The sequence below is a fragment of the Armigeres subalbatus genome, unplaced genomic scaffold, assembly GCF_024139115.2.
Source record: "Armigeres subalbatus isolate Guangzhou_Male unplaced genomic scaffold, GZ_Asu_2 Contig1836, whole genome shotgun sequence".
Lineage (NCBI taxonomy): Eukaryota > Metazoa > Arthropoda > Insecta > Diptera > Culicidae > Armigeres > Armigeres subalbatus.
Window position 1 is genome coordinate 34,770 of NW_026942657.1, and position 13,578 is coordinate 48,347.

Below are 13,578 nucleotides of genomic sequence, written 5' to 3' on the forward strand. Positions count from 1 at the left end.
GGATGCAAGGCATGCTACAAAAATCTCAAAAAAAATTTTATTCCGTATTCCGCATGAAAGTGTGAAATATCTGCTTTATTGTTGTGTTTATTATCACTTTCGACTTGGTGGATAAAAGGAATATAATTAATTTATCCACTAGTCATCTTTCAAACTAATTTGGAAATTTGAATTTCAAGGTCACTCCTGACTGAATTCAAGTTTAAAAGTGCTCGAGTTTTCGGGGGCACACCACTCGATTCAGAGGTGGCGCACAACTGTCATTTTTGTTGATTTAGCTTTGCTGCGTCGCAGCATGCGTGAAATAATAAAAATGACAGTTGTGTGTTGCTTCCGTATCGAGTGGTGTGCCCCCGAAAACGCGAGCACAATTAAACTTGGATTCTGTCAGGAGTGACCTTAAAACAAAGCATTACATCTGAGATATAAAAATGCTCTTGCTCTCTGTTTTATGACGATCACGACCTTCGCCGTACTGCTCTGGAGTGAGTTATTGACATACTACATCGAGCTCAAATTACTAAATGAACAGAAACATCATTAATCGCAGAATTATATATGATTAGTGTTAAAACTTTAATTAACTTTGAAATAACCATTTGCTAATACACAGATTCTTGCCAGCATTGACTTCTTCTTCTTCTTCTTCTTCTTCTTTATTGGCATTACATCCCCACACTGGGACAGAGCCGCCTCGCAGCTTAGTGTTCATTAAGCACTTCCACAGTTATTAACTGCGAGGTTTCTAAGCCAAGTTACCATTTTTGCATTCGTATATCATGAGGCTAACACGATGATACTTTTATGCCCAGGGAAGTCGAGATAATTTCCAATCCGAAAATTGTCTAGACCGGCACCGGCATTGACTTCATCCTACCATAATCATGAGTAGGACAATACTTTGGTTGTCCCACCTAGGAAAATCCATGAGTTGAGTTTTGCCACTTTTTGGGGCGAAATCATTTTTCGGCAAATGAACGAAACGATGCGCATGCGAGTCAGCTCGCGCATGAGGCTTCGGTGAGTGAGATTTGAGAATGATTCTACGAATACTGACGAAAACATTGAAAAAACTTTTGTCACAAAATCCACAGTTGCAGCAAAACGTCGCGAATCAACTCATCGAGTATCATGCCAAAGGATACTGCCATGAAGCGTTGTCGAAAGAGTTTAGAGACACTGGCCAGAAGACAATCTGGTACCTACCCATGAACGTCGTGATCAACCCGAAGAAGCCGAATAAAGTTTGCCTAGTGTGGGATGCTGCAGCCACTGCGCAAGATATCCAAAGGTCCAAACTTTCTCACGTTGCTGCCGTCGATGGTGTGCAAGTTTCCGCAGTATTGAGTCGGATTTGGCGGAGATATTCGAGAGATATTCCACCAGCTGCAAATTTGACCGGAGGACAAGCAAGCGCTGCGACTTATGTACTGTCATACTGCCGGAGATTGTACACCCGTTGTACAGCCGTTTCTGTCCGGGTACAAACGACCGACCAAAATAATCGTCCTCAGCATCGTAATGAGTTTGTTTGATCCGCTAGGACTGCTGACGGTGTTCACCATCTAGGGAAAACTGTTGATCCAGGATCTGTGGCGCTCTGGTTCCAATTGGGTTGAAGTGATCGACGACGATTGTCTCAAGAAGTGGCAGAGATGGACAGCGTTGTTGCCAGATGTTTAGCAGGTGACAATTCCCAGTCACTATTTTCGAGGTGGCGGTTCGTTGGACTACGATTCATTAGAGCTACATGTCTCCGTACATGCCAGCGAAAGGGCGTACGGGTGTGTGGCATATTTTCGTATGCTGGTCGATGGAACTCCACGATGTTCTCTGGTGCAAGCCAAATCGAAAGTAGAACCTCTGCGAGCGTATTCGACGTCACATCTGGAACTGATGACGGTGGTTCTACAGGCGAGAATGGCTGAGACAATTAGAGCGAACCATAGTTTGACGGTGAAGCGTGTTCAGATCTGGACAGATTTAAGCCCGGTGGATTCCTGGATTGTGTCAGATCACCGCCGGTATAGTGTTCGTTGCATATTAATTGGCTAAATTTTAAGTACGAGACCCATGGAGTGGCATTGGGTTCGTACAAAACTAAACATAGAAGACGACTTAACGAAATGGAAGGAGGGATTGAAGATAGAGTCCACCAGCGCGTGTTTCACCAAACCAAAGTTTTTGCTGCAGGCGGAAGGCAAGTGGCTAAACCCGGAGCCACCTCAACCGTAAGTGATTGATGAGCTTGGCAGCTTCCAGTTCCATCGAGCTGATTAATAGATTGCACCAGGATTTCAAAGTGGACCATTACGGCCCGCACATTCGCCAATGTTTTTCGGTTAATTTCCAACATCCGGCGGAAACAACGAGATTTAGCGATCGAGGAACTACCAATCGACGCGGCAGTTGGTAACAATCGACGAGTGGTAGCGGTTACAGTGCGGTGTACAGAGCAATCTTTTTCAAGGAAAGAGTACCAGGTCGCCGAATGTCTACTGTAGAGATTGGCGCAGAAAGAATCGAATCGAAGTAACGGTCCAAGCAGATGCAGAGAGGGGAGGGCCGGTGAACTTGAGAGATCCAGCTCGCTAATCAAGTTGTCTCCGCCTCCGGTGCTGGATGAAGATAATGTGTAAGTTTGTTCCGTTCGTGTTGCGGTTTCTGGTCTTTGGTCCGATCAACATCGTTGTGGGTCGGCGCACTGAGAAGCGTTGGTGTGCGTTGTTAATCTGTTTCGGAACATGAGCCATCTATCTAAAGTAGTCCACAGCTGGATGGCCATCCGGTGATTGTCTGCCTGGGATGAATACTTTTACGGTAACGGGACGAATCTTGTCTCAAGGAGATCGTGAAGAAAATAGAAATCGACTGTTTGGGGGTGTTGAAAAGTTCCCGGACACGGTGGAATTCCAACCCACACTCGGCGCCCCATTTCGGTGGCGTTTGGGAGAGATCGATAGTGATGGAGGTGTTAGAAAATGGACGTAGGCTGCCGACGAAGTATTTTTGACTTTATTGAATGATGCAGAGGATATGGTCAGTTCTCGGCCATTGACTACCCAAGTAACATTTTAAGTTTCATAGCGCCCTCGAATATCATAACTTTCTCTTCAAGAGTGTTATAAAACCATCATAAATCCATAATGTTACTAGGGTAATTATGTACCTCAGTACCTCAGGACGACGAATCAATAACGCCAAACCACGATGAAGCGGAGGCGTTGAGGAACAGCCACTCCTTGCGACAAGATTCGTCCCGTTACCGTAAAAGTATTCATTTCAGGCAGACAATCACCGGATGACTATCCGACTGTGGACTACTTCAGATAGATGGCTCTTGTTCCGAATGCCATAAGCGATCAATATATCAATATATCATATATCAATCGGCACGAAGTGGCACAGCGAGCGGCCTGCGTTAGAAGTTGGAGAGGTCGTGTAGCCGTAAGTGATGGGTTCGAGCGATTATGGCAGAGGTGAAACGAGGAGTCGACGGGAGGATTAGGCAGGCTGTGGTGCGTACATAGAGATGAGTCTACCGACGTCCTGTGGCTAAGCTTATTTTCAGCAGACCCTAACGCACGCGAATAAAAGCGTTCACGAATTATTAAACTAACAAGATCACGGTGAATTTTGGGTCACGGGGTCGGGAACAACAGTCATGTTTTCGAAAACGTTCTGGATAACGTGACTGGTATTCCCGAATCCGTGACATAAATCACGGTGTATTTTTTTCTGGTTCACGCATACGAGAGCGCTTTTCTGCGTGCTGGTGTTCGACTCACTTGAACGAATTGAATGTTAAACATGTTTATGTAAATTTAATAAAAGTCAATAATTTAGACCTTTTTAATGGAATGTCTTCGACTTCTTACTAATAGTTTTTGAGATATGAGATCTTATCTTAATCCTATGGCTAACAGGAAGGAGTCAGCCTCTCATTTCGGCACTTTTTGAGGAAGTCTTAGGAAAAGTGAGTAATAGTGTTTAGAAAATCAATTCGCATTCAATTCAAGTGACTTGCTCAACTCAATTGCCCTGTCAAAACATAGCATAAAAGTGGCCACTGGACGAAGAGACATATCAGCAAATTTAGTCACCAACATGGGCTTCCCGGGAACTCAAACCTGGGTGTAAGTCCCACCTCGCAGGCGAACGGGCTTCTTCTGATCTCCACCATGGGTTCAAAACCCACCCTTCCAATGATCGAAAAATGTGCCAGTCTAACTCCAGTATCATGATCAGCTTTTTCTACTTTTCTCCAACTTGCCCACAACGTTCACCTCAATTCGGGAGATTTGTGCCATCGCCTTCACAGCCTTTCTCATTACGCACCTGACGGAAAAGGAAGTGAACAAAAAGGAAAGGAATATGGATGGGAGAAAAATGGGAAGTTTGGGAAAGAGACCCTTGAAGAGGACATACAAAGTATACAACACGTACAAAAGCTCATAGCTCCTTACCACAACGGGTTATGAAGAACAGAATACTTTGAAGGTTCAGGTTTCTGTAGTCAATTTCACTTAGTAAGTGTTTACCAAATATTTGGAAACGCAGTTGCGCATAAACTGGGCAGTTACATATCAGATGATAAGAAGTTCCATAATCGGATTAACAACCATCACAGACAAAGGATTCAACACGTTGAATATTTGCCATGTGATAGTTGAGTCGGCAGTGACCTGTCAAGGCCTTGACTAAGACACTGCAATTCTATTTAGACAGATTAGCTAAATAGTTAGCTACTACCGGAGATGGCTCTCGGATATACAATTTTGTTTGTCGACATGAATCCAAACTACTCCAATACCGTTTGTGCTGAGTGGAAGCCCAAGAGCTAATCAAACGCTTCACCCAATACTTAGATATTGGAATAGCTGGCTCAGGACCAAAAAAGTCTTGTGATGCTCCAGTGCGAGCTAACTCATCAGCCAATTCGTTTCCAGCTATGAAAGAATGGCCAGGTACCCATATAAGGTGCAATGTATTAACTGAAAGCACTTCCTCTATTTGAGTTCGACATGCGATTACTAACTTCGACCTTGAGTTAGCCGAAGCGAGGGCTTTGATAGCTGCTTGACTATCTGAACAGAAGTATATTACTTTGCCCATTATGTGTTTCTGCAGTGCGGATTGCACTCCACACATAATGGCAAATATTTCCGCTTGTTAGACAGTGCAGTGTCTACCCAGTGAGTGGGACTGTTCCAAACTAGGCACACGCGACTAGACACCTGCACCTGCTCTACCAGCGAAGAGGGAGCCGTCAGTGTAACAAACAATACTGTCCGACATACTTCTCTCCACTCATTCCGCGAGGGGAATTGTGTTGAAAATGTTCTATAAGGAAATCTACTAGCGAGTGTGAGATCACTTGGAGCGAGGACTATTCTGTCCCAATCAACCATGAGTTGTAACAACGAAGTGTGTGTAGAACTGCGGTTTACAGGATTCTCTTCCATGAAACCAAGAACCCATAATCGTTAAGTAGTACACATACATGTTTGAGATGTATGTGTAGTGGGACAACGTCGAGAAGAACCTCGAGAGCAGCCGTGGGAGTCGAAGAAAACGCACCAGTCATTGCCATTAGGCACATCCTTTGAAGATGGCCTAATTTAGACTAAATTGTCCTCACTTCACCCTTTTGCCACCACACAAGACATCCATAAGCCAAAATTGGTCGTACAACTGTTGTGTAAATCCATTTGATATATTTAGGTTTAAGACCCAAGTTTTAATAAAAGTTTGTCGGCATTGGCCGAAAGCCATACACGTTTTTTGACTCTGAACTCAATGTTAGGAGTCCAGGAGAGCTTGGAATCAAGAATTAGTCCCACATACTTTACCTGGATCCGTTACATTGATTTCAGAGTAAAAAGATGTAATGGGTGAATACCATTACGGTTACGTTTTTCCGTGAAAAGTGCAATAGATGTTTTATTCGGATTAACCGAAAGGCCATATTGGCGACACCAACTTTCGACTGCCTGAAGAGCGTTTTGCATCAGGTCGAATAAAGTAGTAATACACAAACCGACTATCAATATTAGATAGTCGTCGGCAAATCCATAGGTAGGAAAACCGCCATTATTGAGTAATCTCAATAGCATATCTGCAACGAGGTTCCACAAAAGTGGAGATAATACTCTTCTTTGGGGGCAGCCACAGACATTTAATTTCCTAATCGCTGCTTGACGTAATGTCGAGTAGAGATGTCGGTTTTTAAGCATCTGGTTAATCCATTTGGTAATTATATTAGGAAGCCCTTGACAACGTGCGGCTTCCAATATTGCATCGAAAGACAAGTTGCCAAAAGCACCCTCAATATCTAAGAACGCACCCAAGCATGATTGCTTTTGAGCAAATGCTTTTTCGATGTCGTAGACAACCTTGTATAGGAGAGTCACGGTGGACTTTCCAGATTGGTAAGCATGTTGATTAACATGAAGAGGCATGTTTGCCAAACAGTCATCACGAATGTGATGATCGATAATACGTTCTAAGCATTTCAGAAGAAATTAGGTCAGACTGTACCAGTAGCAAAACTGCATACTAAAAGTATGTAGATTTGTAAGGAGCAAAACTATTAAGAGCCCATTGAATCGATTCAGTAGTTATGGTTCTACGAGCCTGAGCCCAAGACCCATAACTACATGAAAAGACATCAGGAACATCCGAAGATGCTATACCTACACATCCAGGGAAGTGTGTATCAAATAAGTGCTCTAACACTTCTTCGTCCGAAGAAGTGTAGTCGCCATTTGGCTTGCTAATTTCGCCAACTTGGAAATCCTTGGATCTCGCAAGAATTTTATTCAATCGAGTGGCTTAACTCAAATTGGAAACATTTGCACAAAGGTTTTTCCAGCCGAATCGTTCAGCAGATCATAGAGCCTTCTTGTAAGCTTTGCGATCCAACTTGAAAGAATCCGTCCCTACTGAATGGCGCCTGTTCCAACTCCTTCTACACTGCTTCCTGAGCTTATCCAAAACGGAATTGCACCACGGGGTTCCTCTTGAGGTTTTCACAGAACGCAAGGGGCAAGCTTCTTCAAAAGCTTCCACGATATGCAACGTTGTAGTATCAACGGCATCATCTAAGTCGGTAGGAATTTCAATGGATGGTAAATATCAATGAAATTTTGTCGAGAGCAATTCTATATAGAGATCCCAGTTGGTTGAACGGGGATTTCTAAAACGCAAGGTCTGCGAAGAAACATTCAACTGATCAAAATAGATGTAGCGATGGTCAGATATGGATTCCTCATCTGACACATGCCAATTCGTCAACTCGTGACTGATTCTATTGGAGCAGAGAGTTATGTCTAATACTTCTGCTCTATTAGATACCATAAAGGTTGGGCGATTGCCTATGTTAAGTAAACCAAGTTCGGTACTACTTGAGTATTCCATTACTACCGACAATTAGCGGAAGGCCTTTTGACGTGCAATAACTGACCACTTGTTTGAAAGCATCCGTAGGGGATGGTTCATCATGTGGTAAATAAACCGAACAATAGACGTATTTCCTGACGGGGGATCCGCCAGTTGCATCAATTGTGACAGCACATACATCTCTGGTTGTTAGTTCAGAGATAAGTGTAGCAACGATAGCGTTGTTAACAAGTACACATGCACGCGGCATTGATCGAGAGTTTGAAATTTCATTACTGAAAGCAGCAAAAACCGGGTTCACTAGGTTACCTAGGTAAAAGCTACCCTTGCGAAAATAGGGTTCCTGTACCAAAGTCACTTGGGATTTGCATTCTGTATAAGTCTACAAAGATTAATCGTTGCTGTTCTTTTATGCTGGAGATTGATTTGAGCTGTCCCAACTGTAGCCATTGCGAATTAAGATAATGCACTCCACAACTTCAACATTTATGTGAACAGCAACGTTGAATCAAGTCGGTATCGTATCAAGAACGTCAAAGACGAAATACAAAGTACAATGTGTATAACGCATAAAGCGAAACCATATAGGTGACAATAAGATGAAAAACTAAATAAAAACATACTCATAATCCCACCCTTATTTAACCTCAAGTTGAGATTGAATAAGAGTAGCCGATTATTCTGGAGAAGCAAAAAGTCAACTACGCCATAGCTCCGGTTAGCGCAATAAGGGCTCAATACTGTGAAGGGTGCCCTGGTGCTTCACAGGCTCCGTTAGCGGTTAGGTCCTTTTCAGACCCCCCTAACCATTCATTCATAGGCACGGTAAGCATAAAGCCGCATCACACCAAGAATTTGGGGTCACCTGTATGGTGGACTTTTACCACTGTAACAGGCAATCCGTAGCGTTATTCCTAGCCAGACAACCGGCTGCCGACACCACACGGCTATCTAGGCTGTTCGTGGAGAGAAGTTGACATTGACTTTACGTCAACTCTCAATGTGGCCGAACAGCCGTTGTTGTGAACGACAAGCAAACTTTTCTCGAAGTTGTTACACTTTTTTCAACGGTGCATGTCCTGGAAAGTTATAAGTTCAACAAAATTTTAAAAATGATTTAACTAGTGTTCGATTTATTCAAATTGTTGTTGATAAGAATGGGTTTAGGGTACGTCAAGTAATACTTCTTCCCCTAGTAGCACAATTCTGACTGATTTGGTTATAGCAACTCAAATTTGACTAGATTTGTTCCACACATTAAGTCACAGTAACTTGTCTATGACCAGTGTTTACTGCTCGGGTCCTTTTTCACTGGCCTCTGTTTCTCGGACTTCCAGACTTATTGAAGCACTGTGAAAAGCAAAATTCACATTGATAAAGTTGTGAAAAAAACTTCCATCAGAAATTCTTCTGAACTTCCTCGGTGAGTTCTCTTTAATGTAAACGGGAAGTGTTTTTAGATTTCTAAGAAATGTCCACCATTTCTACTGATTTTCTACGCGAATATTCAGCATTTCCACCGGAAACTCCTTTGGAAATCATCGGAAGTTTGTTCTGTTAGATACCCAATTTTCGCTGAAACTGCTTTTGAGATTTTTATTGGTGACATCTATTCAACGCCCATGAAATATTCCTATACGCATTTGTAGACATCAATGATAGTACAGCCGATGTAAATGTAAGAAATTTTGTATTAAAACGAGCTTGCCGTTTTTGGGCCATCATGAAAGAAAGTCTTTGTGAAACATAGCCCATAGCCCAAAACTTTTCGAATATGTTCGAGTTGCGGTATTTGGTTACGGTTCTATAAATGTAGATCAAACCTAACCATGACGTTGTTCCTGTTGACTGCACTCAGCCCAGTGATCTTCCTCTTCTCCATCAATAACTCTACATTTCAACTGGAACTTGGCCTACTGTCCAACTTAATATTCTATTAGCAACTCCAACTGCCCGCCAACTGCATGAATACAGTACAATAAATACAATTCGTCCTCTCTGGATAAGCAATCCTTTGCCTTTGCTCGCAAGACTAACTGAAGAATGGAGACCCTCAACCCAATGTTTTTCCATTATTGAAAATGACCTGAGCAGTCGTAGGTGTGATGGTTTTTCCAAACCGACAAACTGTGTGTTAAGTCGAAAAAAACTATCTTCTTCAGCGTTCTGATGTTTATAGAAGTAGACGACATGACGTCTAGACAACTGATCACATCATCACTTTCATCAATCAATCAGTTTTGCTACAAATTACTCCTTTCAATCAATTACAGAAGTACCAGCCCGCTAAGACGGCATTAGCCAACTTCACGCGCGTTTTCATTTGCATGTAAACTTTTGCGAAGTACCGGATCAAAACAGAATAAGCCGCCAGAGAACCGCACTGGCAGCAACGACGCGACCGACGACATGCATTTATCGGAAACACGTTTTGGTCGTTTCCAATAAGAGGCGTCGTCTGCATCATGTGGACTGCACGTGTAACTACATTCCGGATTGTTGGGGTTTCCCTGCCAAAAACCAGTGCACCAATAGATTTTTTATGGGGCTACACTTTAATCGTCAAAACTCTCTGTGAAATATTTGCTGATTAAAACATACCACTGCACTGAGATCGACTTGCGAATCTGCGACGTATGTTTGGTTATCCATCACAGCACTCCTTACTTTCTTCTGGTTGAAATTTACTAACAAACTTGTTCAATCACTTATTGAAAACGGCTAATGAAATCTTATTAATTCATTCGCACATCCGAACACATGGACACTTGTCGAGCAACTGATCTCCGCAATCCAGCAAGAACGATTAAGTTTATAGTGTTTGCAAAATGTACGAACCGTTGAGATGCAGTTTATGGCTACAATGAGGTTTCCTCATTTTGAACGAACTGCTATGATGTCTTCCTTGCGTTTTTCCAACGGAATGGGTTCCATCGTGAAGGTGTTTTAATTCCTGGAAGAACACTCTGCCATCAGCTTCCGTTAGAAGTGGTTCAACTACCCCAGTGATGAATAACCAGTATCAGATCAAGATCAAGCCGACATTTCCATTCATGCCGCTGGAGATAAGGATTGTCTAGTCATGGTTTGTAAACAAATTCGACCCTAAACGTGTGGAAGCGCATGGAGAAGCAACCGCAGGTCATCAACGTGCCAACTTACGGTAGTTAGGTACGTAAAAGCAGAGTAGAGTTGTAAAAAACTTATCCACATGACCACAGTCTCAGGGAGTAATCCATAAGGTTTCTCAAGGCAACCTTCTCCTGGCGTTAGTATATAGACACACTCTCTATCACTGCGTTGTCGTGGGTTCGGGATAAATCAAATGATACATCCGACGATGGGGAGGAGGTCCCGCTTAAAGTGTGATTTCCAGTGTGATGTGGATTAGGATTTTTCATTCGAGGCGGTGCATTGCCAATGACTGGTGATTCAGGAAATCTAAATGCAACATTCTGTGGGTGTAGGAATTCAATATTGATGGTGGAAGATGATGATGACTTGCATGTGGGTATTACAGATTATTTTTCAGCGTAATAACCGCGTCTGATGTGTCTGCAGAATGCATTCATGAAGCAGAAAACCAGAATCAACCTCATATTAAAACACCTAACACTGATTGTGCCTTTCTCATGCATTATTAAACAACCCCAATCAATCAAACACATAAACGATTTGAAAACCTAAAATAAACTCAAGTGTGTTCTTACAGATGTTCTGTGTTCTATCAAAAAATCTGAGTGTGTGGTCACAGAAAACAGACATAACACTCGTGAAATTTGTATCGTTCGTCATCATCTGGTTCGTGAAAGCAACAGATAAGGGACGCTACGACGATGGATTTAATAAGGCTTGCTGACGTTTAGTTATCTTTCTCCTGCACGCGCGCAGAATGAATAGGATTTGTTTTCATCGGGAAACGCTTCATAATGAGGCTTACTTGCATGTTCACCCTTTACGCAGCATGTGAGACTATAACTTGGATGTTCGACGAGCCACCTGATTCACTTATTTGGGTGCTCACTCTAGCACTCCCTGTAACACTCCGTAACATACCATGTGAAGCTTACTTATGTCGAATTCGTTCTTAAACCTGGGTCAGTGCCAACCCGAACCCTGAATAAAAAAACGTTTTAGTTCCGTCTGTCATTGGATATTGTGGTGTGCGTGGCATCGTGTTTGTTTTGATTCGAAACATATGATCGACACCATACCGGACTTTACCAGTGCACTGGCAGTTTGTGGGCCACAACGAATCAGATCATGATAAAAATGATCAAGTACGCGCTCTGATTTTCGCGAGTTACGAAATTTACTTTTGGATGGATATATCTACCCCAGATTCTCTATTCCTTTTCGCTTCTTCAGGATTTCCTCCGCAAGTTCTTGCAGGCATTTACTCGGAGTTTCTTTCCGGAATTCCTCCGGATGTTTCTTCAGGTATTCCTTCGGAAATTTCTTCAGGAATCTATTCAGAAGTTCCTCTTCTTCCTGAAGTTACGTTCGAGCTCGGGAGTTCTTTAGGAAAGTTCCGAAGCTCCTTAAAAATTTCCTTCGGAAGTTCCTTCAGAAAATCTTTGGAACATTCCTTCAGGAATTCCTCCCAAAAATACTTCAAAACTTCTTCCGGAAGTTCCTTCAGTAAATCATTTGGAAATTCATTCATGAAATCCTACTCAAATTCATTTAGAAGTTCCTCCAGAAGTACCGTCAGGAATTCTTCCGGAAATTACTCCAGAATTTCCTCCAGGTATTCCTCCGGTGGTTCCTCCAAGAATTCGTCCTAAAGCTCCTCCAGAAATTGCTCCAGGAAATCTTGGAAGAAATTTCGTAGGAACTCTTGGAGGAATTTTCAGATGAACTTCTGGAAAAATATTATGAAGGAATGCCTGAAATATTGCTCTAATGCATTCTGGGAAGAATTCGCAATGGAATGCATACAAGACTCCAAGGAGGAATACCTGAACGAATTATAAGAATTCTTTGAAGAATTTCCATATGATTTTTTGAAGAACTACTTAAAGAAATAATTAATGGGGGAATTTTAGAACAAATTGCATTGGCGTAACTACAGGGGGGCTAGGGGGGGCTATAGCCCCACCTAGAATCAAGTTAGCCCCCCCTAGAATTCCTACGACTTTGCATGAGTACTGTACATATCTAGTGCTCTGATCATATCTGGGCGTAACCGCAAATAATGAATTCTTATCATCTCTTTCTACAGTGAGTTTAATATATTTTATCATGTTTTCTAACTTCGAAAAAATGATATATCTTGGGTTAGGAATGCTAAACACGAAGGATATTACGGGTGAAATTAAGGTGAATTGCGTACGAATCTAATTTCTAAAGTAAATTACACTTTCGGAGGAACATAACTCCAAAACACAACTCGTTTTCAGTACGCACAAAAATGTTTTTAGATGTGCTTATCACCTATGAATTGACATTTGTGCTGCCAAAATGAAAGATGAGCCAATGTGAGAGATAGGACGGGCATGGTTACAGTCATTTTGGGACTCTGTCGAGAGAAATGTTGGAGTTGGAACAGTATTTTCATGCTGATTCAATGCTGATTGAATAAATAATAGAAGTAACAGACTAACAGAACAAATACAATGGCTGAGATTTTGATTGAATAAAGAATATTCAAGTAAAATAATAAACTTCCCGTAATGTTTTGACAACACGAGAAAGACAATTGTTTAACTTGTTTAACAAGATGGTTTCCGAAGAATTTCTAACGACTCTTTTATTTATCAGCAAATCATTAATTCTTCAAGATTTTTACGTTTACATTGCGTTGCATTGCATTGCGAGTATGCTTATGACCTCAAGCTTTCCAACATAACCCTTAAAGATGCATGGCATTTCTGAAAGGATTGTCAAGAGAAACCTTTCGATAATGTGATAGCCAAGTACAACGTATCATATGCCTGTAATAGCAGACATTTCTTTCTGCAGATTTCTCTGGTAAAGTATTCAAACGATGTTGCTGCTATTTCCCGAAAACTTTGAATTTCCAATAATCATACTAGGTTTCTTGAAATCCGAAAAAAGCTTGGTAAACCCTGAAATTTAAAAGAATGTAAAGAATTAAATGTAAATGAGAAATAACTTGAAATTATTTCTAATCTATATACATAAAAATGAATTTCTGTCTGTCTGAACCTTATA

At 41.8% G+C, this 13,578-nt stretch overlaps 1 protein-coding gene across 1 annotated transcript in view; it reads right to left on the reverse strand.

Annotated features, from left to right (window-relative positions):
- The window catches only part of LOC134203393 (sodium-dependent nutrient amino acid transporter 1-like), a 32,965-nt gene extending 22,820 nt beyond the window's left edge, over window positions 1-10,145 (reverse strand). The window contains exon 1 of the mRNA XM_062678263.1: window positions 10,003-10,145. Within this exon, the coding sequence (XP_062534247.1) occupies window positions 10,003-10,053 (51 nt within the window). The 5' untranslated portion in view covers window positions 10,054-10,145. The remainder of the gene's footprint in view (window positions 1-10,002) is intronic.
- Between the last annotated feature and the right edge of the window lie 3,433 nt (window positions 10,146-13,578).